Source organism: Nasonia vitripennis, chromosome 3 (assembly GCF_009193385.2).
Source record: "Nasonia vitripennis strain AsymCx chromosome 3, Nvit_psr_1.1, whole genome shotgun sequence".
Lineage (NCBI taxonomy): Eukaryota > Metazoa > Arthropoda > Insecta > Hymenoptera > Pteromalidae > Nasonia > Nasonia vitripennis.
This window is the reverse complement of record NC_045759.1, coordinates 11,658,399-11,685,493: the sequence shown is the minus strand read 5'-3', so window position 1 is coordinate 11,685,493 and position 27,095 is coordinate 11,658,399. Positions and strand designations below refer to the sequence as shown.

Genomic DNA, 27,095 nt, shown 5'->3' with positions numbered 1-27,095 from the left:
CCAACAAAAGGCAGGTTTAAGATGGGTAACATATCGCGCTGTATATGTGCTGGGCTCGCACATACGGACAAGGGGAATAGAAAAGCCCCCGTGTGCCACCTATCTTCGCTGATCGGAAACTTGGAGAGTTTCCCATCAAGTAAAGTTGCCGAAAGTTAAAATTGCCGAAAAAAAGTCACGAAGGGTAAAAATGCCGAAAGAAAACTAAGATTTGTTCAAAATGATAAAAATTTTGTTCATTTACCGATCAACATGTGAATAATTTTTCGGCACTTTTGAAAATCGAATATTCTGACCGTTGACACTTCCATCTTTCGCTAAATTTACCCCTCGGTAAATATATATTCAGCATTAATATTTATCTGCAAAATTATCTTTCGTTGCAATGATCCCCACCCACAATTTTGATTTTAAAAGGTCAATAATTACGTGACCATTATTTCAGTCTTCGCTATTGAAGTTGGAAATGGATGCCGCATTCGTAGAGACTTGGAGAGAATAGAATGATTACCGCATTGTCCTTTTTAGAGCGAGAATTAATTCCATTGACAATATTGAAGTACATCTTATCGAATCAATTCTATGATATTCGTTGCGGAAAAATGCCTCGTTCTTTATATAGATAATTTTCCGTTGATTCGTAATATTCGCGTGGAAGGAGTTGGAATGTTTCATTCAAATTATAAAAGAAATATCTTAAACTCGATTGTCTTTTGCTATTTCAGAAATACGACATCTGCAGTCCTTTAATCGCTACTATTTAAGAAAAACAAATAAATAAGCCAATATAGGATTTATATCACTACATAATCATCAATTCTGAGTTTTAAATAAGCTGTTATTCTTCTTGAAAGTATGTTTTTGACACTATGTGTGCGAAATTCGATTTCTCATAGCTGCTTAGCGTGTGCGAAATGCTTTGAATTTCGCGCACGCTCATCTGCTAAGAACGTAGATTCGCGCACTCGTATTGTAATATACTATTTCGTTATGATCGTTTTTACTATAAGCGAACAATCATTTAGGTCACCTGCGATATACATTTATAATATTACCCTTCAATTTGCAATATCATATAGCGAAGCCGCTAAGGAATTTTTAAATTTCCCACAACGAAGTCCACCGTTATTGCAACGGAAAACCAATCGCAGCTACAGACAAAACCATAGCAGCCCATCAGCAGTCAGAGCGCGAAAGCGCACGAGACTATAAGGGATAGAGAGAGAGAGAGAGAGAGAGAGAGAGAGAGAGAGAGAGAGAGAGAGAGGGAGATCGATGCGAGACGCTTTAATGGACGTTTGAAATGATTAGCGGGGATTGACAATGCGCCAGCGGTGACACGCGCCTCGCGCCTGCCGCAGGTGAAATGGATCCTGCATATGCAAGTCCAACGACCTCCGTCCCGCCCCCTTTCAGGCAACGCGCTCCTCACTTATTCATATATACTTTCGCGCTCGCGCATAGCAGCCACTTCCTGCCCTCCTCCGCTGCTGCTGCTGCTGCTGTTTTGCCTTTCGGCCGTTCTGTGTTGTTGTTGTTGTTGTTGTTGTTGTTGTTATTGTTGTCGTCGGGAGTCGAGGCTGGCTCTCGATCAACCGGTGCATGTCGCAGCTTCGAGGAGGTGGAGTCGATTGATGGAACTTGTGTGTCGCCGAATTTCTGATGCGACGCGCTCGATTCTCTCTGCGGTTGAGGTAGTCCTTTGATCCGGAGTATTTTGCAGAGAGAATTTGAAATTTTCATTATAGGAGCGATCCATATACAGGGTGTAAATACTTGCACAACCTCTTTCTCTCTCCCAGAACGATAAGCTCTCTCTCTCTAACCGTCTATCTTCTTTCTGTTCGCACGAATCCAGAGCACTTTGACCGCATAATCCGCCAAAACGGACATTACCTTCCACAATCCGAGCACAAAACTACCCTCACCACCATCCCCTGCATCCATCCGAGAAAAAGCTCGAGTGCAGCATCCCCACTCCGGTCAACCACCTCTCTCTCTCTTATTCTCTCTCAATCCTCGGGCATATCCTCTAAAACCAACCCCTTAGCGCAATCGCTCGCTGCATCAACCCTTCCACATCCGAGGATGCTCTCGCTCACTCCCTCTTATCGGAGGGCTCGGAAAAGGCTGTCGCGCCTGCGCCACGAGTCCTCCCACCCTCGAGCCGTCCCACCACCGCCGGCAGCAGCAGCAGCAGCAGCAGCAGGAGTAGAGCGAACCTCGTGGCCGGAGTCCTCTGCTGTGTCATTCGCTCGCGCGACTCGGCCGCCGGCGGACGCGTGCCCAGGAGGATAGCCGCCACCGCAAGGGACCACAGCCGGCCACGCGACCAAGTGTCTACTTCCGCATCTCGTTGCCGGCGATTCCGAGGACTACCGCCCTGTGGGCACACATACGCAGAGGAGCAGATGGACCGGGTTGTCGACCTTGCACCTCCAGCTAAAGGTAACGTCGCAGCGCGTATTGTTTTGGAGCCGGGCGTACGTTGGTAATTGCATAGTACGTACGTGGTCTGGTCTTTTTCGACTTTGGCCTGTGGTATGCAGTGGTAAACGGCGCGGGTTCGATGACTCGGGGGTTCTTTGACCCGACTCTTGATACGCATTGCGTATACACGCCGGGTTAGATTCATTCGTCGGTTTCAACCAAATTTTTCGTTTCTTTCGATTGCTTTTTGACAGCTGTCGCAGAATCCTTGTAAATCTGACCGATTACATCGTCTTCATAACAGTCGTACAGCAATTCAAACGTTATTTATTTACATAGCAGCACAAAAAATAGAAGATTCCTTCGCGTCTTTACTCTCGTTTATAAAGCCGTTGCAAAAAACATTTGTTCTCGCGGCAACGGCAGAGAGCATAGCCTCTATTTTCCTCCGCGATCATTGCGGTTTTTCATTTGTTTTATGGCAAAGGCCGCTTAGCGCTTTTACTGCTTCCTAATATTTTCTTCTTAGCAATAATCCTCGCCAGTACCGTGTTTCGCGGAATCTAACGCTTGGAGCATTTCTAATTGCACAGTATCGGGCTCTCGCGATTTCGCATTATTAAATTTATGACGTCTTGCGGTTTTATGCCGTGTTTAGGCGGTCGCAGCAATGTGTTCGTTCCTCTAGTTTCTTCTTCGCCTCTTCCGACGTTCACTGCAACGTTGGTTATTTCGAATTTTTGGTGAATGAACCCATAATCCTTCCGTCAATTCGGAGATAATACTAAAGATACTTTGAGTCCACTCTAAAAAAGTACAGCATTACTGGATGCGGAGCAGTGCAGCTTTAACTCCGGGGAATAAGCTCTCCCTCCGCGGCGGGAATGTTCAATCGGCGTTATCGGCCGGCGAAAGCTCGCGTCGTCGGCGTCCGCTTCCTCCTCCTCCTCCTCCTCCTCTTTCCGCGACTACGTGTTGCTGCCGGCTTTATGAATCGCAAACTGCGGCATAGCTGGAGTTGGCTCGATTTGTTTGTTTTTTTTTCGTCGGGAAGCCGAGCTGGCATGTTTCGGGATTCGTATTGTGAAACTTTAACCGACAACTGTGCTCGCTATGCTGATGTTACTGCAATGATTTTAATGATTGTTTGTGTATTTTTCTAGGAGAATCCGGTCGAATGGCGAAGCTGTCAAGGCGAGGGATTCTCGATAAGGAAAGAATGCTCTCTATGCTTTTGATTGTTGCTCAGAAAGCCTCGATATCGATACTGGCTTTCGGGCAATAATCATAATCACGGGAGAGTATAAAAACGACGTACATACATCGTTATGCCGCCATCATCATCATCATCATCATCATCATCATCATCATCATCCTTATTATCATCAATTGTTTTCAACAACGATTGATCGGCAGCCAGAGTAATTCTGATTTTATAACACCACAAATACTTTCCTCCACGTTCATCAGGAATTCCATGAATAAACTCGTTTACACAACTCTGTATCTTCGATGTACCTCGCATTGTTGAAAATAATCGCCACTGTCCCGGGTCTAATATTAGAACGTTCGTCCCTTATATATTCGACTCGACTGCCAAAAGTGTCAATCAATTTGTACTGTAACCTACCCTCTCGTCCTGTATACCAGTCCCGAAATAGCCACCTTTACGTAAGCTGAATTCCCGATCACCCATGTATATACTTTCCCACAACTTCGCCCTACGAGCAAAAGCTGAAATGTAAAAAAAAGTTGCTGCTTGTACAAGATTCATGTTTCCACAAACAATGACAACATTTCCGCGCTTGCGCGCGCATTTAAATAAGAGACTCGGGCAACCCTTGAGCAGCGCGCAGCAATCATCTCTGGCTGTAATTCCCGCGCGGCCCGGCGACGTTAACGCCGCTGCTGCGTATAATAAAATACACAGCATCTCGACTCAGCAACTCGTCGCTTTCTTCCCATAGTGCTAAGTATCTGTAGAGACCCGTCTATGGACCGTATAGCGACGGAGGATGGAAAATGCACGAGTCGAGGGAAGCTGAGAGTCGTTAAATCTCGAGAGAAAGAGAGAGCCGAGAGGAGATATCGGTTCCTGGGATTTCTGCAGGATCGTTGCTGCGAATGTAATTGTCGGTGACGGATTCTGGGTATGCGAGCTAGAGAAGAAGCTGCGCTGGATTATTGTAATTGGGTTGCACGCGTCAGTGGCTTCGTGAGAAGATTCGAAAAACTATATGCTGCACAGACTGTTCATTGGATAATAAAAAACAATTTTTAGTAGACATTTGTTGCTTCTTATCGCTCCAATGCCGTTGCCCATCCCCTGCCCTTTTCAAAATCCATTTTATCATCCAAAAGTTAACGCAAATCAAAGTCCTCGAAGAAAAGGCGAGCGCGACGAAACTCGCCTCGGCCGCCGCATCGCGTCTCCTTCTCTCAGTTCTCGCGGCGCTACAATACATTTGCGCGTCGTCAAGCGCGCGGGCATCGATTAAAGCGCGGCGCGGCCCGATGTCGTCGTCGAAGGGGACACGCCGGTGAATAACGCGTCCTGCTTTGCATGGATCGAGAGCTTTGGAAACGGCCGAGGCTCCGTTAAATTGTTCCGAACCTTTTTTGTCGCGGAGGCGTGGATGGGAGAGAAGGTAAGGAAGCGACTACCTGGACGTTTCAGCGATTCAAGGATGTACTTGTGATAAAAAAATCTGGAGTTCTATAATTTTCAAATATTTGCTTGGTAGTATCACTGCACGTCGTAATGGAAAAAGGGTGAATATTCGAGCATTAAATTGTATTCCATAGGACAAGCGAGTAAGCTTTATCTCCTCAAATTCGTAAAATTGATAAATGAAATAAAACGAAAATGTTGCGGGCGAAAACTTTGCCGCCCGCGCCGATGCGGGGATGAATAAAAAATAGCGCGAATCGGAGCCGTCGAGTGAAAAACAGGGGACAATCGCGGAGATCGGTGTAGAGAAGCGATCCGAATCGCGGAAGAGGGTGTAGCTATGTAATAGACGCAAATTCAAGGGGTGTGAGGTCGATGTGGGTCAGACGCGCGTTTATGGAAAATTTAAAAGCCTTTCCGAGTCGGCTGTATCGTCGACTAATTGGTGTCCAGTGCCCAAAGCGCCATGGCACCCGGCGGTGGTTGACTCTTCGTCAGCTGGCTCATTATTCTTGACTTTTAGCCGGGGAGGCTTGTACCGCGGCGATAAAAATATTCATGCGCTATTATCGCGAAGCTTCGTTCGATTGTTTAAAAAATCAGACGGGCGAAATAAAACGTAAATGCAATATCTGAGTAAAAGCAACAATAAAGTAAATCGCTCGAAAATCATTTCGTAAACGCCAGCCGTGACAGTTCGGAGCATCAACACGTGATGTAGACGTGGCAGGGTCGTATAAGACACCCCTTTGCGGCGCACGTACGCAGGCATACATCGTCAGAGAGAGAGAGAGAGAGAGAGAGAGAGAGAGGGGGGGGAGGGAGGGGGGAGCAATCTCTCGCACCGCGATTGTCGATCGATATGGGTCAGACATGTATTATTGAAATTTTAAAAGCATTTCAAGAGAGCCCCGTATGCATATGTGCGCTGTATACCTATTACGTCTGACGGTTTATATACGCCGGCGATGATGCGCTGCTAATTTAACGAATGGCGAGAGAGAGAGAGAGAGAGAGAGAGAGAGAGAGAGAGAGAGAGAGAGAGAGAGAGAGAGAGACGAGTGCCAATTAGAGCGCGTCTGTGTAAAAAGCGTTACGCGGAGATCCGTTCCCCGCGTCAGTTACAGGGCTAATGAAGGGAATTATTTTTCCCAAAGTTCATTCGCCTCTGCCAAAGAGGTCTCGTATTCATCCGCACACATGCGCGCAGCCGCGAAATAGCTCCGGTCTTCGAGAATAAACTCGTATCCTGCAGCTCAATTACGCATTACACCTCCTGCATCTTTCGGCCGCAGCCTCTGCGCCCTCATAATCGAATAAAGCGCGAGTCTGGCGTCTCCGCCGGCGAAAAAAGCATCGCGCGCGCGCGCAGGCAAATATATAGCGGACGGAAGGGATGCGCGCGAGCGAGCGAGGGTAGGCCGTAGGCTTATATAGCTGTTATATATAGCGCAGGGAACATGCGCGCTCTGCGCCGGTAGGAGAGCTCGCTTGACAGATTGACATTCAGTCGCGCGAATCCGCCTGAATATTTCATCTCGTTCGAGCTGTCAGAGACGCGCCGGGCTAAGCGAGACTCTATGTATAGAGCCTGCCCTGGCGAACTTTCGACCTGAAGTGACCCCGACGACGACGACGACGACGACGACGCCCGGGACGCGCCGCGTTCTCGTATTATAGCCTTGCGATCACGGGGTGAGCTCCTGAGATTTACCTTTTTGCTTCTTCTTTTTCAGAATCTTTCGAAGGTTCGAGGGACTTTATTTTTGACTTTACCTTGTCAATTATTCCTCTCGAATTATCCCGAGCTTAATCAACTTTCCGATCGCAGGCAGCGATGATTATATCAGCCATTGATTATATCGGAAATCGTACGAGTACCGGCCTGGGAAATCCAACTTTAGCCTTATTTCCGAATTCAAAGTTCTCGAACTGCGCACTACTCTAGTAGGAAAAGCTTCATTTCTGTAATTCATTCTTTCCCCTGATGTCTGTTTTTATAATCCAACGAAATTGTTTCGTCGTCTGAGAATTATTATTTAGATTATTTTCACATTCGACGCTTGAATGTACCGCGATATAATGACTCGTGCGACTCGCGTTGTAGTTGACATAAACACACACACACACAACATAACCTTAAACCTGACACGCATGTCCCAGCTCGCGCGCGCGTCATACGTGCACTTGGCCTTTTTTCGATATAGTTATTTGTTTATTAGCCGTCAGCAACAATCAGCTGTATATATTTCTTCGAACGAAATATAACCGAGGGCTTTTCCAGAAGACTTTTATACAGGTGATTCGCGCGGATATACTTTTACAAAATTTAATCATCATAAACAAATTAACCTTAAAAGCGTTTCTCGCAATTTCAGATAAAAAGAACGAGATGAGCACGCAGAAGGGGAACACACATCGCACAAGGCCGCAGAAGCACAGGAATCAATTCGCCTTTAAAAATACTCTGCACGATACATCTCACAAGACCAAGACAATCAATAGTCTGCAAATAGCCAATGTGTGCGAGAGATGCAAGAAGATATTAGAGTGGAAAATCAAGTACAAAAAGTACAAGCCGTTGAAGGCTCCTGGAATATGCAATAAGTGCGATCAGAAAACTGTCAAGCACGCCTACCACACAATGTGTGGCCCCTGCGCAAGGGAGCGTGACGTATGTCCCAAGTGCGGACTCCAGAATGAACTGGTAGCACCACAGCCTACCAAGGAGGAGCAGCTCAAATTGGATAATGAAATGCAGAGCATGCTCAAAACACTGCCGGAGAGAAAGAGAAGAACTTTTATTCGTTACATGAACAAGAATAGTTAGTACATTTCATTAATGCAATTACATTACTAAGATTTCTATTTTTTATAAGACTTCAATTATTTATAATAAACATAATCACAAACAAATATGTAATTTAGGAATTAAGTTAACAGTAATTTGAATTTTTAGCTAAGAAAAAACGAAAAGAAAGAAGAGAAAACGAAGAATATGTGGACAGTGATAGTGAAACAGATGACAATGATGAAGAGCGTAAAGAATGCACACGTGATGATTTGATCAACAAATTGAAATCATTGATGATCGAGGAACACAAGGACGATGATGGTTTTGATAGTGATTTGTCTGATGATGAATTAGACTCAGATGATTAAAATATTATTTAAAAAAAACATTTGTTTTTTATAATTTATATCTTACTATTGTTAATTTTAGAATTAATAACACGAATGAAATTTGTTGCATGTGGTCTTCTTTTTTTTTCACAATCTCTTGCTACAATAAATTTTTATCAACAAAGCTTTCATACATTTGAATTCATCAATTTTTGTACTTTAGACTATGTAAAAATTTAAAATGGACTTTGACAAAAAAAGTAAACCAAAAGTGCTCAGTTGTATGCAAAGAGGTAGATTGACATTTTTGTAAATGCAAAGGTTCGCTACATAACCAAAATATTTGACAATGTAAACTATTTGAAATTTCTATTAGGACCTGGTCCTCGTTATAAGCTAAAATCTCTCACTGGATATGAAGATCATGATCCATCTCGACGTCGAAGTCCGGCCTTCTCTATGAAATTTCGTCCTAAAACCAAATTACAATGCACTGGGCCTGGACCATACTCTATTACTCATCACATGACAAATCGAGGTTTAGAAGTACCAGCAGCTTACAGCATGGCCTTCAGACCTCACAAAAAGTGTAGGTTTATAAAATTATATTGATCCTAAGATTTTTATTGCATAATTTCATTCAATTCTGCTATTGTAGATGAAGATTCGGTTCCTGGACCTGGCGCCTATGCACCAGAGAAATATCCACCGGTAAATCATCATCGCAGAGCTGCAGCTTATACAATACTCTTTAGACATGATAAGACTCACTGTAAGGATGGTCCTGGACCAATTTACATGCTTCCCACGTGTATAGGCCCAGAGATCCCAGATGTAAAAGCAGAAGGAGCTTATTCAATGTAAACACAAACTTAATTGAAAAGATGAACAAATACTAATTTCTTTTAATAGCAATAAGAATACAAATGAGATAATTGTATGTTTAAGGGCTTTCAAACACAAGCAGCGAATACAGAGTACAGGTCCTGGTCCAGCTGCATACAGTATCAAACTCAATCCAGTTAAGAAGCAATATCCAGCTTATTCAATGAAATTTCGGCATAATTTGTATGACTATTCAAGGCAATTACCAGGCCCTCAATATAGTTACAATATAGACTTGATTAAAAAACGCCAGCCAATGTACTCATTTGGAGTTCGACACAGTGAATGTACGGCAGTTGGACTTACAGAAAATGATGAGATTTGAATTTTAGAAAATTTTAAAATGTAAGATTTTTAGTGGAAAAATTTGTAATTGTCTGTTTGTACTGAATTCATTAAAAATGTTTTTGCATATAAATTTACAAGTGTCACGTGCGTTATTTTTCTTAGATTTTTAGATTTTCCTCCCGATATTCTATATACATATACGTATATGTACTAGAATGTCTTTTTTTTTTAAATTTTAACAAAACAAACATGGAGTGAAGCATCCATGTTTTACACACATCACAAAATTTTTAGGCCAACAGATCGAAATTCTTGTAAAAAACTTGTACTAAATCTTCACCAGGAATTATTAAAATACATACAAAATGCCCTCCAAAAAAACAGAGAAACAAACTGAAGGAAAGGAAAGTAAAACCCCGCTCCGCAAAACTTTAACCTGTGGTACAAGAAGTGAGTAAAACGTCGTGCATACTACAGTTTAAAAAAGGTACCTCTCAGACCATCAAATTTATTTAACTAGCTCCTGGGCCAAAATACAAGCTCAAATCTCTGGTTGGTTATGATGGTCATTGTCACTCTAAGTACCGAAATCCGGCATACACCATCGGCAAAAAGCAAAAAGCTAAAGAAGTATGTCTAGGCCCTGGACCAAAGTATCTTTACAATCTGCCCGGTATCCCAGGATACTCTTTTCCACGTTCAGTCTACCGACCCAGTAAGACTATGAATTTTTTTCCTTCATTTTCGCAATAATGCACTGCGGTGCGACTCGTAGTATAAAAAAATCAAATTGCCATTGTTTAAATTACAGCGAAAGACTGTAGTCCAGGCCCGAAATACACGCTACCTGGATTCTCATCTCCAGCTTTTTCAATAGCCAATAGGCCTAAAGCAAAATGTGACAAGGCGTCTCCGGGACCCTACGATCCCTATCCTTTACCAATAGGCCCTACGTTTATACTGTAAGTGTTGTGGGGCAATGCGCAAAGCTTCGTTTATTCGTCAATGTAATCCTTAATCAACGAAAACTCAATTTTGATCATAGTACCGGACAGGGAAAAGACCGCAAATGTGAGTACAATCCGCCAATAAGGGACGTGGGGCCCGTAACACTTCTCAAGCCCAATTCGCCGGCGTTCAGTATCGTGCCGCGACAAACTACAAAAGATAGATGCAACAGTCCAGGACCTAAATATTTCCCAGGCCTGATGAAAAAATCACCGGAGTATACTTTTGGTTTGAAACATAGCGAATGCTCGATCATTCCGAGAACGGAATGCGACGAGCTCTGCTAACTTGTGGAAACTTCAGTAACGAAAACAATTTTGAAAAATGTAAAAATCGTAAAAAGGAAAAACAAATAAACTCGCATTCAACGTAACTGCTTTTCATATAAACACGCTGTACACTCTAATTTAAAAATAATCCTATTCTCTAAAAACGACTCATCTATTCAGTGATAGTTTATTCATCGGCCTAACGAACTCCTGCCAGTAGAGCTGCGTCTCCTCGATCGACAGTCTGCTCAACTTTAACCGTATTTAACCTCTTGGCTGGTTCAACTCTGGATTCTGCCGTTTTTGTTTGCCGAATTGGAACTGCGGGAACATCCGCATCTTGCACGGCCGTTGTAACTGATACACTGTCCTCTTCGGCGCGATCGATGACGGTTCCGCGGCTGCGACAGCAGATCAGACGCAGCAAGAAATAAATTATTTCGAGAGCGTTTATTATGCTTATACCCAAGAAGAGATTACATATGCCGCCGTAGTCACCTGCAGAGGTAGGATGTTCAAATGAAATCATTGAATTATATTGAGTTTTTAATCGAATTCCGAATTGGAAGACGGCTGAATGATTTATCGTACTCACTCATCAATTCGTACCAGTAGAACAGTACGTCTTGCTTCGATCTGATCGTATTCGGCTCGTCGAATTAGACGTGCAGCATGGAATAGTTTCTATTTGAAATCATGTTTCTGAAGTAAAAAAAACAAACAAACAAACAAACATCACATTCGTTATAAATTATTAATTTCCATTAGATTTTCAGGAAAATGCACATCACCTATCCCAAAGTATTTTGTCGATGGTCAAAGGAATCCTGCTAGAGCTCACTTGGAAAACAGTCGCACTGCAGATACACTGACGGATATATTGTCAATATTGGATTTTTTCTTTAGCCTAGGACGAATTTGTCTCCAGTTGCAGGCTGCGATAAATTAGAGAAACAACGTTGACACGCGGGCACGCCTGAAAGAAATAAAATCTCGCATTTTTCTTACTTGTAAATTCTTTCAAACACGGCAAATCATCCAAATTGCAAGATTTGGGCGAATCTAGAATCCAAATTGCGTTGAACTATATTTATGAATCCATTGATGAATTTCGTATAGCGCAAGCTCACCGAAGAACGGTATGCACTTGCAGAGTCGAAGGATATCGCGGATTCGGCAGTAAATAATCCAATCGCTGTAAGAGCGATGTAATATTCCTTGAATATTTTATTCTGCTCCGTATTGAATAAGCAATTCCTCGCGCTCACGTCGTACGCCATCACCTCCTGCAGCGATTAATCATTCGTAAAGTTTTAGAGAGTTGGTCCCAGCTCGTGTATAGACTACATCGAAGAAGGTAATTATTTTTCGTATACCGGCGCCGAATGCAAACTCGTCGCGTCCATCGAAACAAAAACTTCCGAGTTGGGAGGAACGAAGACTTCTTTCAGGCTGCCAGTTGGCGCGTCGGGATAATCCAGAGAGGAATAAATGAGTATCTCGAATCCATTGCTGGGCATACTCTTGTAGTAGTAATCGTCGATGCGAGAGTTCAAGACGACGCTCAATCCGTACTCTGGATTTATGAGAGTCGACCTTTCTACCATCGACGAGACGAATCCGCTTCTCTTCGTGCTGGAGCTGAGCGTCAAATCGCGCGCGATCGATGCAGAACAATGATCAATGAAAATTTAGAATCGCATTCGCGAGCCATATATACTTACCTGCCGAAACCGTCGCTGCGTCGAGCATAATTATTGAAAGTGCAGCAGAAGCCGTCCCGAGTCTTGCGCAGAAAGAACATGTTATCGCGGACGCGATCCTTGCCCTCCCAGGAGCAGTATACTTCAGAATCGATCGGCACTTCGGCGTCAGCTAGAATTAGCAGGAATCGATAATAATAATGAAAAAGCAAATGAAGCCGCAGCGGCGAAGACAGAGCGCGGGTACTGCACATGCACATCGGGGAGTGGGCGTATACACCTGCATCATGAGCGAATCGATATACTGTAATCGCCGTAAGCTCGCGACAAGATGGCGTGCAGGAATTGCGCCTCCTCGATTTCGCCCTCGTCCACGTCCAAGAGGTACAGGTGGCCGAGGTACTTGAGCATCTCCCTTATCTCGCTCTGGGATACGTTGAAGACCTTCGTCGTCTCGAGACTGAAACTGTTGGAAAATTTATCATTCAATATATATCTATATACTTGTGCCAGTATACGAAACATTCGCGACGAAAGAGAAAACTATAGCTCACAGCTCCTCGGCGAAATCGTTGACGGCGCTCAAGCTCATCCTGTTCGTGCTGCAGACGGCGATAGCAGGAAAATCGAGGTCCCTCGCGGTCGGACGCTGTCGGACTCTCCTTGTACTCCAGCGTTAGGTTCATCACCGTGAAGACCATCCCGACGACGGCCGCGATTCTGACGATATATATAGACATAATGTCAAATGCATTGTGCGCGTATATACATGGCAGGTATAAGAGAAGAGGCGAGAGAAGCTTCGCGATTTACTGGGAGGATATCGTCGAAGGCTTTCTAATTCAGGAAGATCCCGGCTGTGAAATATTCAGAGGCGCGGAGAAAGGGCGAGTTCTTTTTAGCGTCACCGCTGTCTCGTGTCTCTCCTAACGAAGACTATAGCTGCGCATTTCGGAGAAAAAATCTTTTAAACAGAGTATATACGAGTATTTCATTCAGGAAACTTTTAAGTTTTATACATTTCATATAGAGAGATGCATGAAAATATGAAATTACTAAACCTACCTCCCAATGCGACGCTCAAAAAAGCTCCACCCCCTCTTGCCCCCGTCAGCCTGATGTGCACTATTCGCACTTCTATTCGCATGGGGTCGTCGACCGCGGTTATCGCCTGGAATAGCCTTTTTCAGCGTCGCGATCGCATTCATTTCATTAGCCGCAAACTCGCTGAATTAATTCCCCCCAAAAAGCTTCGCGCGTTTCAGCCCAAACTGACGTCCACTGCGCCGCGAACGGCGCGAACTGTGTCCGAACTTCCAGCTTTTACTCGGTTTATCATTCTATTCCGTGTGTGAAAAAGGTCTGCAAGATAAATTGTTTTGGGATACGGGATACACAGTCGGGATCCTTATCGCGGACAGCATAGCGCGGCACGCGACGGTCAGTTCTGCAGTCGATAGAAAGCCGAGTCGAGCTGGCAAAATATAGCCATTCGCCAGCAGAGCTGTGATGATACCTGATAGAGGAGTTATCGATAAACCAGGAGTTTACGCTCGTTATAAAGACTTTGGCGCTGAAATTTTTAAATATTCAACGGATTTTTATATACCCTTTTTTCAGGCACTGGCCTGTATTTATTTCGATATAGACGCTCGTATGTGGCGTGACGCGTGCAGGATTTGTACAGATAGACAGAAATGTTTATAATTATACAGCGGATTACGATTATTAAGTATATACAGTCACACTTGTCAATCGAAAACATTACCTTGATAAAGCTGGTGGAAGAAGAAAATTAAGATGATGTAATAATATGTGATAAGCAGGAATTTTAAAAAGTCAAGTAATTCTAAAATAATCATTTTCATTCAAACATCAATAAAATATGAAAAATTTTAATAACCACATAACTTTATTTTTTAATTTATAATTCAAATTTACATATGTACATATGCGTGTATATTGTATAAAACTGCAGGGAATACGATCTCAAAACATCCATTGTGAGCGTACTATGATAAATTCTAAAAATTGCAAAGCGACATAACAGTATGCATGATGAAGTGCTCCGATATACAAAGATATTTTATTAAAGGCTATACTCTAATTTTGAATGTTGACTGCTAGGAGCTTTAAACAAAAGCATGGCATCGTCTTGCAGATATGTATAAGTATCTGGAATATAAAAATATTTGCTGATCGAAATTATTTCAATATATTTTGCAACTTTGAGAAACTCATAGGTACTTATATGCCAACCATGTAAATACTTACGTGTGATTTACATGCGATTCTTTGCAAGACAATATATTTGAGAAAATCCCAATCGTTTTTTCACGCTTGTCTTGTATTTTAAGTATAAAATCGCAAAACATAATGACAAAATCTAAGAACTCTCTACGCTAACAGCATTGGCTTTACTTAGGGCTAATTCTTGTTGCTTATTAGCTTGTTCTTCCAACAATGGTTTCCATATATATATTCCACCCATGAATCCAAGAGCCGATACAATAAATATTTGAAACTTTGTTATTCTTCTATTATAAAACATTTTCTTGGTGCCTTTTTGAGGAACGAGCTGCAGACAGCAGTACTCCACAAATGTTTCTGCTTACCTAACCTTTGCTAGTTATGCTACTAAACACTCACACACACATTGACCCGTGGTTGTGCCCGCGGTGTAAAGATGGCAGAGTCTTCGATTTGTCAGATCAAATTCTGCCTTACCAACATGCCTACATATACTTAATAACGATATTCCATCACGTATGTACTTATATATCTTATTCGGCTTGTCGGCTTCGCGAGGGTCGTTAAAGATAAGAAACCCCCGAGATGCAAAAACTTGCAATATGCAATATAAGAACGGTACTAAGTATAAGTGAATCATCGTGTATAAAAATACGAATCAGAATGAAAGGAAAATTTATATCAAGATTTTTAAGTAATCAACGAACAAAGAACTCAATTAAGACTTACATTTAACTTTGGGATATCCAGAATAAAACTCAATTTTTCATTATTTAATTCTTGCCACCTCATTATTACGTTTGTTTCTTCTTCACACAATTCTTTGCTTCAACGACTCACAAATGATAGATACTAATATTAAAAAAGGAAACACGAACTGACCGGACGATTCGACGCCGCGTTCTTTGATTGTCCTCCACTATAGTTTTAACCTCTGGCTTCCAATCCGCGGCGTCTCTTTTTATTCGGAAGTAGTTAGGTACTTATATACTCTACTGCGACTAGCAAATCTGGCGGCAGACTAAGCTTATCTGTTGTGCAGTAAGACAGCGTCAATCAACACAAAACACGAATTTTCGGAACTGCAACCTGTTCATGCACGCCGCACGCGTTCTCTCGAATAGAGCTCTCTCATTGGTTGATTTTTGCTTGTAAAAAACGGCAAGGGAGGAAGGCGCGAGAAAAAGCCTCCTTTATTCGCTAGTTCTCGACCTCGTCCCTCGTGGTCGCTAAATGCTTCAGCCTTTTCTCCATTGTTCTTCAATTTATTAGCTAGGCATTAGATTTCTGTTTGTTCAATGAAACATATATTGGCTGATGGTGTTTTCAGGCGTTGTATTTTTGTCTTGAATTTTTTGACACAAGCGAAACGACGAAAGCGACATTGAAGTGGGCTTATCATCTTCTGAGATTCGCTGTATTCAGGTAAAAAAAAAATATCACATTCATTTCTTGAAATGTACATACATACCATGACTATGTCTCTTGTGATTGTGATTATCGTGTTATGGATTAGATTTACCACTGTATAGTTCTAACAAAATATTAGCTTTTATTTGCAACAGATAACAGAATTTCCCTACACAAATAATTTCAATGTTTACTTCATTACACTGTATACATATGTGTATATGCATTTCTACGTAATTTATCATTTGTTATTAAATTAAATTTTTTGTCTAGACTGACATAACATAGAAATGGAAAAATCATGGATGGATCTTGGGATGTATGGTTCAGATTCTCTGAATTGCAACCAAAGCAAGAGAAAAATGGAGTATGATAAATTTAATATTGATTTATTGTATACACAGTGTTCTTGTAGTATATAATCGTAACTATTAATGCTTTTTAGGCGAGTGACTCTTGAGCAAAAGGAATTATTTGTGGACTTTATTAGCGAAAATCCAGAAATGATTACCCATTCCAGTACACGAGAAAGCGAAGTAAGCCTCTTACAAATTAAAAATATATATTCATGCTTGAAAAGTGGTATGTAAATTATTATAAATAAAATTATTTTTTAGAAAGTTTTGTGGGACGAACTTGTAAGCACACTAAATAATATGAAACCAGAAAAGAAGTACGATTTCTGGAAAATAGTAAGATAAAAAATACTTATTTATGTATTGTAATCAAGATTTTATTTCTTGGTAATAAAATCATAAAATTCATACTTTTTCAGTTCTGGAATAAGTGGATCAAAGGACTTAATGACAAACCAGACAATTCACTAACAATATTGGACTATAAATTGAAAAAATTTTTGAAAAATCTAGGCTTCAACAGTGGATCAGAAACTAAGGAAAAAAAAGAAAAAAGTAATTTAACCATTGCAGAAATCAATGAAAGCTTAAAAAAAGTGAAAGAGGAAAGATCCAAGAATAAATTGGAAATGGATAATTTGGACTATACTATAGTCAAACTCAAGAATCAGATAAATGAAATAAAAAATCAGCTCAAGGAGAAGAGAAGATTGAATTCAAATTTAGAACAAAAAAAAAATTATTTAATTACAAAAAAGAGAAAGTTAGAGGCGGCGGACATAGTACTGATGAACATTGGTACTGGAAGTAATAAGAGTTTTTAATTTTTTTAACTTACTTCTAAAAACAATTACTTGGAGCAAAAATATTATGTTATTTATCATGTGTTGCTTTAACAAAGATTTTTGCTGTGTACACTAGCTTATTTATATAATTGCTTGTATAACAAAAAAATGTATGCATTGTACTGTAACCTAATTATCTATAAATAATAATGCGTTTATAAATGCACTTTGATATTTATTTGCTGCTACTGTATTATACAGACATTTTCAAAAGCATGCACGATAAGCTCGACTTAGCGCGGTATTTCCCTTATCGGTAAAACAGGTTTATCTACGTGTATTTCAAAATGGGACCCCGGCGCCAATATATATAATACTGACCGACTGACCGTCCTTCTATAACAAGTCTATATTCGTTGTTTTACATGTCCAATAGTAAATATAACCAAAAATTTTGTTATAGGTTTAGGCGTATAGCTTATCGCCTGCTAGCACTTGTTTAAGCTGTAGTTAGTCGACATTTTAAGAATGTTTATGTATTTGATTTAGATTATACTTTCGGTATGCATGTCATTCGAATAAACGTAAAAAATGTAGCTTTTATTATTTTGGCAATTTTGTCAACAACTATTCGACAAGTTTATACTGGTCATGGTTCTGGCCATGGTGGTAAGTGAAAATATAGTCTTCATTATTACTTACAATTTTTATTTTGAATGAACCACTTGAAAAATTATAATTATATACAACCATTTTAATTTGTATGTATCAACACGGTTAATAATTACCTACTATCGCAGAAAGCGTATTAAACTATGCAGTCACTAGCAATTCAACTCCAGCTTTTGGAAGCAGAAAAGTAAGATCAATTAAACTAGAACAAATTATTAAATTTATATGATGGTTATATAAAGATAAGAAGAATAATATAACATTATTTTAGGATGATATACTTTTAAGTCTATGTGAGCCTGGGTCTTTATGTTCGGAGCTCAGTGTTGAATGCCTATCATGTACTCTCAATCAAAATTGCATCTATGGTTCATCTTACACGGCTAATTGTACTGTTAAAAGCCAAGTCGATTGTGTGGTTGGTATTGACTATGTCTTAATATCCATTATCCATGTATCTATGGAAATCGTTATAAATGATTGTAAAAATGTTATTTTAGGGTGATACTAATTTTGTTAAAACTTATATTTGCCGTTACTGTTATCAAACTGAAGCTTGGGAACACAACTGTTATCAAAAAAATTCATGCAGTTCTGTTTCATCTCCACAACAATATTATCGGTTGGTATTTAATAAATTTATGACTATATTCGTTAAACTGCACTTTTTTTTACTTTGATTTACATGAATGAAAATATTAATTATTTTTATTTCCTAGCTCAAATTGTACCGTAAAAAGTGATATTTTATGCTTGGGTAGACGAAAGTTTTTGAAAAATTTACCTTGCAACTGGACTGGAGGCTACAAATGGTCCACAGCACTCATTTTAAGTATAACTCTTGGAGGCTTTGGAGCTGATAGGTATATTTTGATTCGATTGGCAAATATAAGTTCAATTTAACAAAATTGATATTTACAAATTTTTGTAGATTTTACTTGGGACATTGGCAAGAAGGCATAGGAAAATTATTCAGTTTTGGTGGACTTGGAGTGTGGACATTGATCGATGTAATGCTTATTTCAATGCGATACTTAGGTCCGGCTGATGGCTCCCTGTACATATAACTCTAGATATATTGTGTTAGGATATAAAACACTGGATTACTATTTAATATTTATTAACATAAAGCAAACATTTTTATTCCAATTTAAACCTGACTAATTAAAGTTATCTCGGATCTAATTATAATTATTAGGTAATATTTATTACAATATTTGTTGTTGAACAAAATTTGTTAAAACTTCATAGATGTTTGAATAAATTTTTTATTTTTTAGAAAAAAATTCTCAAACAAAATGAGGCTTGTTCTATTATTATTCAATTAATATTACCAATTCACACTGTCCAGTCCATTCACAATGCTCCAAAACTTTCAGAAGAGAAAGATCAAGTCAGTTTTTCCTATTCAGATTTCACTTCTACTGTATTATTTCAAGTCCTGATGTTTACAGATAAAACTATCTTATTACGCTATTTTTCTCAAGCAAATCCTGGTAAGCTCAATCTTTTTTTTGCATGTTTTCTCAAGATATATGGGTAGATTAATTCTTAAAATTTCGCGCGCCCACACCTGACATCGGGCTATACAAGCTAAGCTGCAATTGGTCGTTACAAAATAACATACTCGAAAATTAATTCGAAATGCGCCAATCGAAACTAAAGCCGTGGTCACGTGACCATCCTAACGTTCTTTTTGAAAAGTCGGAGTCGGCGAACGTTTACATCAGACGAATGTCTGCGAGGGAATACCTATTTCGTTTTAAGCTAGCATTTTCAGAGTGTAAAAAACAAATGGCAGAATAATAAAGAAGTTGAGCAAAAAAATGAAATCAACAGACATCGAACAAGTGATTGCTATAAGCAATGGGGGTGAGTCAAGTGTTTTTTAAATGTTATTACAAAAGAATAAAATGATAATCAAATCATAACCTTCTCTATAAAAATATCTTTAAAAATCATTTTCACATTTTAAATGAATGACAAGTGTGATTCATATGTATAACTTGAAAGATACATCTAAGGTGTATTTAATATCTGTTTGTCATTGTAGAAAAGGAAGGACGAAAAACAGCTGAAGAGATGGATGAGATACGCCAAAAAACATTAGCTTATGAGTATTTATGTCATCTTGAAGAAGCTAAAAAGTATATTATTTATTTATTTAAAAAAAATAAAACAATCAATTCTCTACAATTTTATTATTTGTTAAAATTATAATTATTTGGTATAATTTTTAGATGGATGGAAGCCTGTCTAAGAGAAAAATTACCCCCTACAACAGAACTAGAAGAAAATTTGAGAAATGGAGTGTACTTAGCAAAGCTTGGTCACTTTATAGCACCAGATATTTTGCCTTATAAAAAGATTTACGACCCAGAGCAAAAAAGATATGCAGTTGCTGGATTACAATTTCGCCACACTGATAACATAAATTATTTCTTACAATGCCTTAAATCAATGCAATTACCCTTTGTGAGTTATTTTTTAAATCATGATGAATTTTAAACCTTTAACAGTATTTAATCATATCATTCTTTTTTTTATAATTAATAGACTTTTCAACCAGAAACAACAGACATTTATGATAAAAAAAATATGCCCCGTGTAATCTATTGCATTCATGCACTGAGTACACATTTATTTAAATTGGGTAAAGCTCCACAGATTCAGGATCTATACGGAAAAGTTAATTTTACTGGTATGATACAATTACTTTTAATCATCAAACCTCTCTTATTATTGGTATTATTATTTATTGATTCATAACATTAAATTATCACAGATGAAGAAATCAATGCAGTTAGCAAGGAGTTAAAGAAAATGGGTATACAAATGCCAGCTTTTCAAAAAATTGGTGGTCTTTTAACACATAGTATGGCAGGGGACCATGCTGCTCTACATGTCGCAGTTATCGCAATCAACCAATCTTTAACTTCTAAGGTATTGCATATTAGACTAAATTTTAGAAATGTTGAAGTAAACGTACATATTTTGAGTGTAGATTAGAAAGATCGGCTGCGCGAATTCTGCAATCAATTCAATTCTATCAAAATAAAAAAATTAATCGACAGTAATTTCTTAATAATTTTTAAAATAACTACTTAAAAAATTACAACAGTTTTGTTAATTTTCTAATAAATTATTATCATTCGGGTATAAAACATTTTCCATTATTTTTTTGTCTTTTAACCATGTATGTCGCTTTAAACTTATCTAAATCTCGTTGTGATTTAGTTAGTGATTCTAGTATTGTATCACACTTAAAATATTCATCAAATCAAAATCAAATCATCAAAACAATATATTAAAATTTTTTTATAAAGGATCATATGGCACTTTTACCACAACTTCAAAATTCAACAGTGCGTTTGAAACATATTAATCCTGAATACATTAATTTATACTTTGAAACATTGATGGATGCTAAAGAACGGAAAGCACAAGCCGCATTGAATAGAGTAAGTATAAAGAGCTTTAACTAATTTTTAATATACAAAATTCATTTAAAAATTTTGCTAACCGGTATCCGAATTTATTTACAGTCTCTAAATGACAGTTATGTTCCTGATGCATATGACGAGCTTCTAACTCAAGCAGAAATTCAAGGACATATAAACAATGTCAACAGTATGTCAATAGTATACATAGTTATTTTATTTTAAAATTACGATTAACGAATAAAAATATTTGTAATATTTTAGTGCAATGTGCGATGGAAACTTTGACTGACTGCGTTCAACAAGTTACAAATAAAATTGCATCAGCATTACAAAATCCTTCCTTGCAACTACAACGAGTATCTTTCGAAAATAATAATTTTTATGGACAAGAATTAAAGCCACTAATAGGTAGCAGTGAGTGGGAAGACCGTTCATTAGAAAATTGTCAGTACTGGCAAAAGAGATTACAAAAAAGTATTGATATTGCTAATGAAGAAGCTACTAATTTAAATAAACGTGAGAAATTATTCAAAATTCAGTTTCTCATTTAATTGTATCTTCATAATCATCATAATTCATTTACTTGACAGGAGAGGAAGCTGTAAAACACCTGAATAGAGTTTTGCTTAATGGTTCAGAAAATGATTTTCACAAGGCTCTAACTAATCCTCGATTAGGTATCTTTCATCATATTGATGAATTTGCCATACCACTCTATTATGAAGAAATGAAAATCGATCGTACAGAATCAAAAGTAATCATTGAATATTTCAGTTATAATTGCTACTTATTAAGATATAGATAATATATTTTTATAAAAACTTTTTTTGCAGACTGACTTGGCTTATAGTGATATAATTGTCAGTATTCGAGTTTTGACTGCTATTGCAAACGTTACAAAATGCATTGAAACTAATAATCCTGACTTGGTCTATCAAGCTTTGACTTGTCAAGATGCGCATGTTACCGTAAGTTTCTTTTACCTCTTAACCTATATGATTTTGTTTTTTTACATACTAATTTACTAAATTTTTATAGAATCTTGAAGAGGTAAATAAAGTGAAATACTGCAGAGCATTAACAGCAGTTTATCAAGAGAAGCAACTAACTGGAGAGCTGTGCCCACTACTGACATATATTGATATACAAGAATGTATTGATCTTGTTAATGAGCAATGCTTGGAAGATAATAAAGGTAAATAAAAATCATGAAATTTATATGAATTTTTGTAAACAGTTTAATTTTAATTTTAATTATCTAATATTTTTTCTTTAGTGATAGATGTATTGAGGTATTTGAATCAAGCTGTAAAGAAAAATAGTCACTCTGATATGATGGACGCTTTGAAACAAATTTCTTTAAAACTTCAGATAATTACATCCCCGGATGACGCTTCTCTCTATTTAAAATTATTTAAGAAATGTTTAGCTGAGAAACATTCCGATGGATCTGAGTTGTGGTTGGAGGATGTTGAACAAATAACACAAATTGTTGTATCGGAAGCAGAGAGTGTTCAATTAGGTATGCGCATTTTATAATGTGATTTTTAAATTATATGATGATATGATAAAACATTCAATCATATAACTATTTATTGCAGCCTGCACGATACTGTCTCAGATTAACAACGGACTCGAAAGAGACGATTTTGCATTTACAATTGATTGCTTGCAATCAGCCAAATTACAGTTATCTGAAAAACATAAAATTCAGTGCTTTAAGGCTTTGAGTCAACTTAAAAAAGCTAAGGTATATATTAAAATGATATCTTTACATGCTCTTTCAAAGTTGAAGTTCCTAATTATCTTCATCTTCTTTACAGCAAGAAAAATATACTTGCCCGTACGTGCGATATATTTCTCCGAAAGGTAATGAGTCTTTTATTGATCTAAAGAATCATTGTTACACTTGGGATCAGCCCAAAAATTTAAGTGAATCCTGCTATATAACAAAAGACGATGTCGAGGTAAGCAAAATTTTTAATGAATATTCAATTCAAGCTTTTTAATTTTTTGTATGTTCAAATTTATTTACAGAAAATAATTCGAAATGTCACATTGACCGAGGTATCACAGTACACGACTAAGGATTTCGAGACGCTGATCGTTAAATTTCAGGCTCACATAAGGGGATATCTGTTGCGTCGAAAAATCGCGGACAACATCGACAAGATCATAAGAATTCAGGCTTGGTGGCGCGGACTGTTGCAGAGACGAGTTTACGCAAGGATACTGGAGAGTAGAATAAAAAATAAAGCTTCTGATGCATGTAAATTTGCAAAAGTCAAGTCTAAGTATCAACGAGCTATAGATCATTTCAAAGATTATGTACGTACAATACAACAATTTCACTAAAGATATTATGGATCATTACCTTGATTTTGAAATTTCAGGAAGACATAGTAATAAAGATGCAAGCTCTCTGGCGGGGTCGTTTGGCCAGAAGAGCTTTTCACTCCTTATCACGATTAGAAAAACCTCCTTTCTCTGTAGTAAGGCATTTTTCGGGAATTTTGAATTTTAATGCTGAGGATTATGACAAAGATCTGCAACTTCAAGTAAGAAACTTTAAACGCGAACTTAAAAAATCTGTGTTCTTGGAATATCTTTAATTTATTACCATTTTTACAGCAAATAAAAAATGAAGTAGTTCAGCTTATCAAACACAATCAAAATCTTTCTCAGCAATTAGACAGTATGGACATTAAAATAGGCCTTCTGATACAAAACCGTATAACACTTCAGGACGTCGTTGCACATGGAAAGAACTTGGAAAATCTGACAAAAGAAAGGGGTTCACACCAAATACGCAAAAATTCATTTTCTTCAGATACTCACAGCGCGCACAAGGGTTTGAAGTCGTTAACAAAGGAGGGTCGACGAATGCTCGAAGGATACCAACACCTATTCTATGCACTCCAAACCAATCCCAGTTACTTATCTAAACTACTCTTCCTTCTACCTCAAAGCAAATCGAATAAGTTTTTGCACAATGTCATTCTTACTCTTTTTAACTTCGGATCGAATTCACGAGAGGAGTACTTGCTGTTAAAGCTTTTTGGTACCGCTCTAAGAGAGGAAATTAGATGCAAGTTCCAGAAACCATCAGAAGTTGTGACAGGCAATCCTCTGGTGTTAAAAATGGCGGTAAATTACGCGAGACAACTTAACGGTAACAGAGCTTTGAGAGAGATTTTGGGACCAATCATTGAGAAAATTTTGGCTGATAAGACTATAACAATAGAAACAAATCCTGTAGATATTTACAAGTGCTGGCGAAACCAACTCGAAATGGAGACTGGAGAAACACTGTGAGTCATGATTTTATAATTTAAAAAAATTGAACTGTGATGTTAATAAATTATTTCTTAAACAGGGACCTTCCGTATTCCGTAACGGAACAGCAAGCTTTACAATATGAGCAAGTACGAATAAGGCTAAGCAATGGTATCAGACTGCTGCAGAGGACAGTTTTAGAGCTCTTACGTAGTATAATAACCTCGCGGGACCTCATACCTTACGGCATGCTCTATATGTCCAAAGTACTTAATGACACTTTGATCGAAAAGTTTCCTGATGAGCTAGAAAAAAATATACTTAAAGTTGTTGGTAATTTAATTTACTATCACTTTATCAATGCTGCGATTGTTGCTCCCGACGCTTTCGAAATTATAACTCTACCCATTGAGAGAACGCTTTCGAACGATCAACGTAGAAATTTGGCGAGTATTGCAAAAATCTTGCAGTTCGCTGCCTCAAAGAAAGGTGTAAGTGCAGTATTGAACCAATATTTGTTATTAATTCTATTTCAAGAGGAAATTGTTTCTATAAAATTTGATTTTTCAGTTTGGCGAGGAGGCTGCTCATCTTGTATGCCTGAATCCCTTTATAATCGAGTGTCACGAAAAATTTAAGAAGTTCTTCCGATACTGTTGCCAAATAGAGGAGCTTGACGAGCATTTTAGTATACATGAGTATACGGAGGCGACGCTCATTCACAAACCTGAGATTTCAATATCGCTACAAGAGATCTGCGACACGCACTGTCTCGTACTTGACTACCAAGACCAGATTGCCCCCGATCCGCTCGATATATTGCATGAGTTACTTGATGATCTGGGAAACGCACCCACTGTTGCTACGCTCTTGGGAATAAGTGAGATAATATTATTTTGTTAATTTTATTTTTGGATTTTATGTAGAAAAGTTAACGAAAATGTTTTGTTATATTTTAGCTGAAAATATGAATGAAGCAAACATAGCACGACTAGGTAAGACAGAAGTGTGCTTGGTACTGAGTAACAAATTTGAAGTGCCTGAAAACGATGACACAAACTTGAGCAGACTATTTATAAAAACTAAGGAACTTTTGGTTTCGGTTCTTCAATTCTTAAGAGGAGAAACTTTGGTCGAGGCTCTTGAGACTTATACGTCACCAGTTCAAGAAAAGTTGTACAATACAAAGAATTTTTCTTCGTTACCAAAAGTCATGGTTCCTAAGAGGTAAGAAAATATTTAAATAAATGTTTATCATATAATTCAAAAGCGGATACAAATAATGTATTCAATTTTTAGCTCGTCGTTAAACGACTGCAAGCTTCAGCTTCGCGCATATCTGAACAAATTAGAACTTGGCGGTTGGGTGTCCCAAGATGACGGCTATCAAAAAATTGTTACAGCGGTAGCCAAAGATTTATGCAATAAAGGTCGTTATAGAGTTCTGCGGAACAAAGAATTGAAAATGCTTCGAGATACAAAACAACGATTAGAAGAAAAATCAAATTATTATAAGGAGCAGGTCGTGTATTACAATGAGTACATAAAGAAATGTTTGGAAAATCTTAATGCCGGAAAAAGGTTTGTTGCGTAAAGTTACTTATTACATAAAGTCCATACTGAGCATGTACATACCTATTTAAGCTTTAACTTCGTAATTTATTCATATTCATAGGTCGTTGCATGCGCTTAAGGGTAACGAAAAGAACGGACATGGCAAACTCAAGTCAAAGATGACGCTTAAGTACTCGGCTGCTAAACTTCAAGAAAAGGGCATTGTCTTGGAAGTCGATGGGCTACCGCCATCACAATTTAAAAACGTAATATTTGAAATATCACCCACAGAGCAGAACGGTTTATTTACAGTACGTGGAAAATTCATGGGGGTTGAGATGGAAAAGGTTGACGTAGATGTGACGAAGTTACTAGAGCTACAGTTTGAAGGATCGCCTATCATGGATATGTTTGGTAAAGCCAAGATAAATGTGAATTTGCTTTTGCATTTACTTAACTGCAAGTTTTACGGCAAAAAGTAAGATATTATAAGCCAAAAATCACAATTTTTTATTTGAAACCAATAGATATTTCTTAGTGAGCTATACTGTAGCATAGTACCTTGAATTCGCTTGTAAATACGAATAATCATGTTTAATTAATTATGTATTAAAGAAAACCACGAATTAATTGTACACGATAATATTGATAACACTTAAAAGAAAGGCTGATTTACTCAATGAAATTTGTTTTGCACAATACTTTACACAATGTAACATATATTACGTATTGTCAATATCTCGTGTTTTAGAGTTAAATAGTTGTTAATTATAATTCTAACTACGTTACCTTTATATTTTTATATCCGATTTTATAATAAAAATGATTTTTTTATTTTAAACGATTCACTATAGTTCATCATTTGTACGCCTTCATACATTTATTAAGATAATGAAATATAGAAATAAAAATATTTTATCAATATAATTCGTAAATATTTGTATTTTCAAAAATGTATAATTTAATAATACA

At 38.1% G+C, this 27,095-nt stretch overlaps 7 protein-coding genes, 3 long non-coding RNA genes and 1 other non-coding gene across 14 annotated transcripts; 7 read left to right on the top strand and 4 right to left on the bottom strand.

Annotated features, from left to right (window-relative positions):
* Positions 1-2,336: 2,336 nt before the first annotated feature.
* Positions 2,337-4,715, top strand: LOC116416779. The gene is made up of 2 exons (XR_004227114.1): positions 2,337-2,448; positions 3,594-4,715. It is a non-coding gene; the product is annotated as an uncharacterized LOC116416779 (long non-coding RNA).
* Positions 3,652-3,733, top strand: Mir315 (microRNA mir-315). Its single transcript, NR_039033.1, has one exon. It is a non-coding gene; the product is annotated as a microRNA mir-315 (primary transcript).
* Positions 4,716-6,602: 1,887 nt separating the features above from the next.
* LOC100119963 (uncharacterized protein C9orf85 homolog) lies at positions 6,603-9,527 on the top strand. 2 transcript variants are annotated; one of them, XM_008212460.3, is made up of 6 exons: positions 7,215-7,400; positions 7,480-7,926; positions 8,061-8,517; positions 8,601-8,813; positions 8,883-9,084; positions 9,173-9,527. In XM_008212460.3, the coding sequence occupies exons 3-6, from the start codon at positions 8,466-8,468 to the stop codon at positions 9,432-9,434; spliced, it is 729 nt and encodes a 242-aa protein (XP_008210682.1). In that variant the 5' UTR covers positions 7,215-7,400; positions 7,480-7,926; positions 8,061-8,465; the 3' UTR covers positions 9,435-9,527. The 2 variants fall into 2 exon arrangements, with proteins under 2 accessions (XP_008210681.1, XP_008210682.1); XM_008212459.4 differs by lacking the exons at positions 8,601-8,813; positions 8,883-9,084; positions 9,173-9,527 and having other exon boundaries at positions 6,603-7,400; positions 8,061-8,408.
* Positions 9,528-9,609: 82 nt separating this feature from the next.
* On the top strand, positions 9,610-11,409 carry LOC100119899 (outer dense fiber protein 3-like). Of its 2 annotated transcripts, XR_512570.4 has the most exons (5): positions 9,610-9,847; positions 9,918-10,112; positions 10,209-10,359; positions 10,443-10,774; positions 10,855-11,409. XR_512570.4 is itself a non-coding variant. In XM_001603552.6 (4 exons), exons 1-4 carry the CDS (start codon positions 9,763-9,765, stop codon positions 10,690-10,692), a joined length of 681 nt encoding a protein of 226 aa, XP_001603602.1. In that variant the 5' UTR covers positions 9,610-9,762; the 3' UTR covers positions 10,693-10,778. The 2 variants fall into 2 exon arrangements, 1 of the variants encoding a protein (XP_001603602.1); XM_001603552.6 differs by lacking the exon at positions 10,855-11,409 and having other exon boundaries at positions 10,443-10,778.
* LOC116416817 lies at positions 10,766-12,314 on the bottom strand. The gene is made up of 2 exons (XM_031926780.2): positions 11,270-12,314; positions 10,766-11,172 (listed from the first exon to the last, which is right to left on the bottom strand). The coding sequence occupies exons 1-2, from the start codon at positions 11,271-11,273 to the stop codon at positions 10,874-10,876; spliced, it is 303 nt and encodes a 100-aa protein (XP_031782640.1). The 5' UTR covers positions 11,274-12,314; the 3' UTR covers positions 10,766-10,873.
* On the bottom strand, positions 11,512-12,969 carry LOC107980840 (sodium channel protein Nach-like). The gene is made up of 7 exons (XM_016983476.2): positions 12,932-12,969; positions 12,683-12,843; positions 12,399-12,549; positions 12,051-12,315; positions 11,822-11,960; positions 11,683-11,736; positions 11,512-11,609 (listed from the first exon to the last, which is right to left on the bottom strand). The coding sequence occupies exons 1-7, from the start codon at positions 12,967-12,969 to the stop codon at positions 11,512-11,514; spliced, it is 906 nt and encodes a 301-aa protein (XP_016838965.2).
* Positions 12,970-14,270: 1,301 nt separating this feature from the next.
* Positions 14,271-15,047, bottom strand: LOC103316806. The gene is made up of 2 exons (XR_512569.3): positions 14,652-15,047; positions 14,271-14,552 (listed from the first exon to the last, which is right to left on the bottom strand). It is a non-coding gene; the product is annotated as an uncharacterized LOC103316806 (long non-coding RNA).
* A 123-nt stretch (positions 15,048-15,170) lies between these two features.
* Positions 15,171-17,414, top strand: LOC100680063. Of its 2 annotated transcripts, none has more exons than XM_008212456.4 (6): positions 15,171-15,245; positions 15,958-16,052; positions 16,311-16,404; positions 16,483-16,573; positions 16,655-16,729; positions 16,813-17,414. In XM_008212456.4, exons 3-6 carry the CDS (start codon positions 16,328-16,330, stop codon positions 17,215-17,217), a joined length of 648 nt encoding a protein of 215 aa, XP_008210678.1. In that variant the 5' UTR covers positions 15,171-15,245; positions 15,958-16,052; positions 16,311-16,327; the 3' UTR covers positions 17,218-17,414. The 2 variants fall into 2 exon arrangements, with proteins under 2 accessions (XP_008210678.1, XP_016840027.1); XM_016984538.3 differs by having other exon boundaries at positions 15,171-15,321.
* Positions 17,397-22,383, bottom strand: LOC116416818. The gene is made up of 3 exons (XR_004227149.2): positions 22,277-22,383; positions 18,132-18,308; positions 17,397-18,052 (listed from the first exon to the last, which is right to left on the bottom strand). It is a non-coding gene; the product is annotated as an uncharacterized LOC116416818 (long non-coding RNA).
* LOC100119833 (TM2 domain-containing protein almondex) lies at positions 17,519-19,149 on the top strand. The gene is made up of 6 exons (XM_001603495.4): positions 17,519-17,847; positions 17,979-18,037; positions 18,122-18,268; positions 18,351-18,472; positions 18,570-18,713; positions 18,782-19,149. Exons 1-6 carry the CDS (start codon positions 17,742-17,744, stop codon positions 18,915-18,917), a joined length of 714 nt encoding a protein of 237 aa, XP_001603545.2. The 5' UTR covers positions 17,519-17,741; the 3' UTR covers positions 18,918-19,149.
* LOC100119792 (ras GTPase-activating-like protein IQGAP1) lies at positions 19,257-26,967 on the top strand. The gene is made up of 22 exons (XM_031926782.1): positions 19,257-19,722; positions 19,904-19,997; positions 20,091-20,325; positions 20,407-20,551; positions 20,636-20,793; positions 21,177-21,311; positions 21,396-21,480; positions 21,555-21,809; positions 21,884-22,047; positions 22,127-22,261; positions 22,332-22,488; positions 22,570-22,815; positions 22,895-23,043; positions 23,117-23,260; positions 23,331-23,621; positions 23,687-23,851; positions 23,925-24,604; positions 24,670-25,060; positions 25,140-25,449; positions 25,529-25,796; positions 25,869-26,150; positions 26,245-26,967. The coding sequence occupies exons 1-22, from the start codon at positions 19,677-19,679 to the stop codon at positions 26,603-26,605; spliced, it is 4,896 nt and encodes a 1,631-aa protein (XP_031782642.1). The 5' UTR covers positions 19,257-19,676; the 3' UTR covers positions 26,606-26,967.
* The last annotated feature ends 128 nt before the right edge of the window (positions 26,968-27,095 follow it).

Excerpts from the sequence above, each read along its gene's own strand:
- LOC100119899 (XM_001603552.6), top strand. The coding sequence starts at position 9,763 with ATGCCCTCCAAAAAAACAGAGAAACAAACTGAAGGAAAGGAAAGTAAA. Across the intron at positions 9,848-9,917 it reads TTTAACCTGTGGTACAAGAA|CTCCTGGGCCAAAATACAAG; the intron begins GTGAGTAAAACG and ends TTATTTAACTAG. Across the intron at positions 10,360-10,442 it reads ATAGGCCCTACGTTTATACT|TACCGGACAGGGAAAAGACC; the intron begins GTAAGTGTTGTG and ends TTTTGATCATAG.
- LOC100119792 (XM_031926782.1), top strand. The coding sequence starts at position 19,677 with ATGAAATCAACAGACATCGAACAAGTGATTGCTATAAGCAATGGGG. Across the intron at positions 21,810-21,883 it reads AGCTACTAATTTAAATAAAC|GAGAGGAAGCTGTAAAACAC; the intron begins GTGAGAAATTAT and ends TTTACTTGACAG. Across the intron at positions 23,261-23,330 it reads TAACAAAAGACGATGTCGAG|AAAATAATTCGAAATGTCAC; the intron begins GTAAGCAAAATT and ends ATTTATTTACAG.
- LOC100119963 (XM_008212460.3), top strand. The coding sequence starts at position 8,466 with ATGGACTTTGACAAAAAAAGTAAACCAAAAGTGCTCAGTTGTATGCAA. Across the intron at positions 8,518-8,600 it reads GCTCAGTTGTATGCAAAGAG|GACCTGGTCCTCGTTATAAG; the intron begins GTAGATTGACAT and ends AATTTCTATTAG. Across the intron at positions 8,814-8,882 it reads CTTCAGACCTCACAAAAAGT|ATGAAGATTCGGTTCCTGGA; the intron begins GTAGGTTTATAA and ends CTGCTATTGTAG.
- LOC100680063 (XM_008212456.4), top strand. The coding sequence starts at position 16,328 with ATGGAAAAATCATGGATGGATCTTGGGATGTATGGTTCAGATTCTCTG. Across the intron at positions 16,405-16,482 it reads CAAAGCAAGAGAAAAATGGA|GCGAGTGACTCTTGAGCAAA; the intron begins GTATGATAAATT and ends AATGCTTTTTAG. Across the intron at positions 16,574-16,654 it reads CCAGTACACGAGAAAGCGAA|AAAGTTTTGTGGGACGAACT; the intron begins GTAAGCCTCTTA and ends ATTATTTTTTAG.
- LOC100119833 (XM_001603495.4), top strand. The coding sequence starts at position 17,742 with ATGCATGTCATTCGAATAAACGTAAAAAATGTAGCTTTTATTATTTTG. Across the intron at positions 17,848-17,978 it reads TCATGGTTCTGGCCATGGTG|AAAGCGTATTAAACTATGCA; the intron begins GTAAGTGAAAAT and ends CTACTATCGCAG. Across the intron at positions 18,714-18,781 it reads GGAGGCTTTGGAGCTGATAG|ATTTTACTTGGGACATTGGC; the intron begins GTATATTTTGAT and ends AAATTTTTGTAG.
- LOC107980840 (XM_016983476.2), bottom strand. The coding sequence starts at position 12,969 with ATGAGCTTGAGCGCCGTCAACGATTTCGCCGAGGAGCT. Across the intron at positions 12,550-12,682 it reads GCGAGCTTACGGCGATTACA|CTGACGCCGAAGTGCCGATC; the intron begins GTATATCGATTC and ends TGCTAATTCTAG. Across the intron at positions 12,316-12,398 it reads CGCAGCGACGGTTTCGGCAG|CTCCAGCACGAAGAGAAGCG; the intron begins GTAAGTATATAT and ends TTTGACGCTCAG.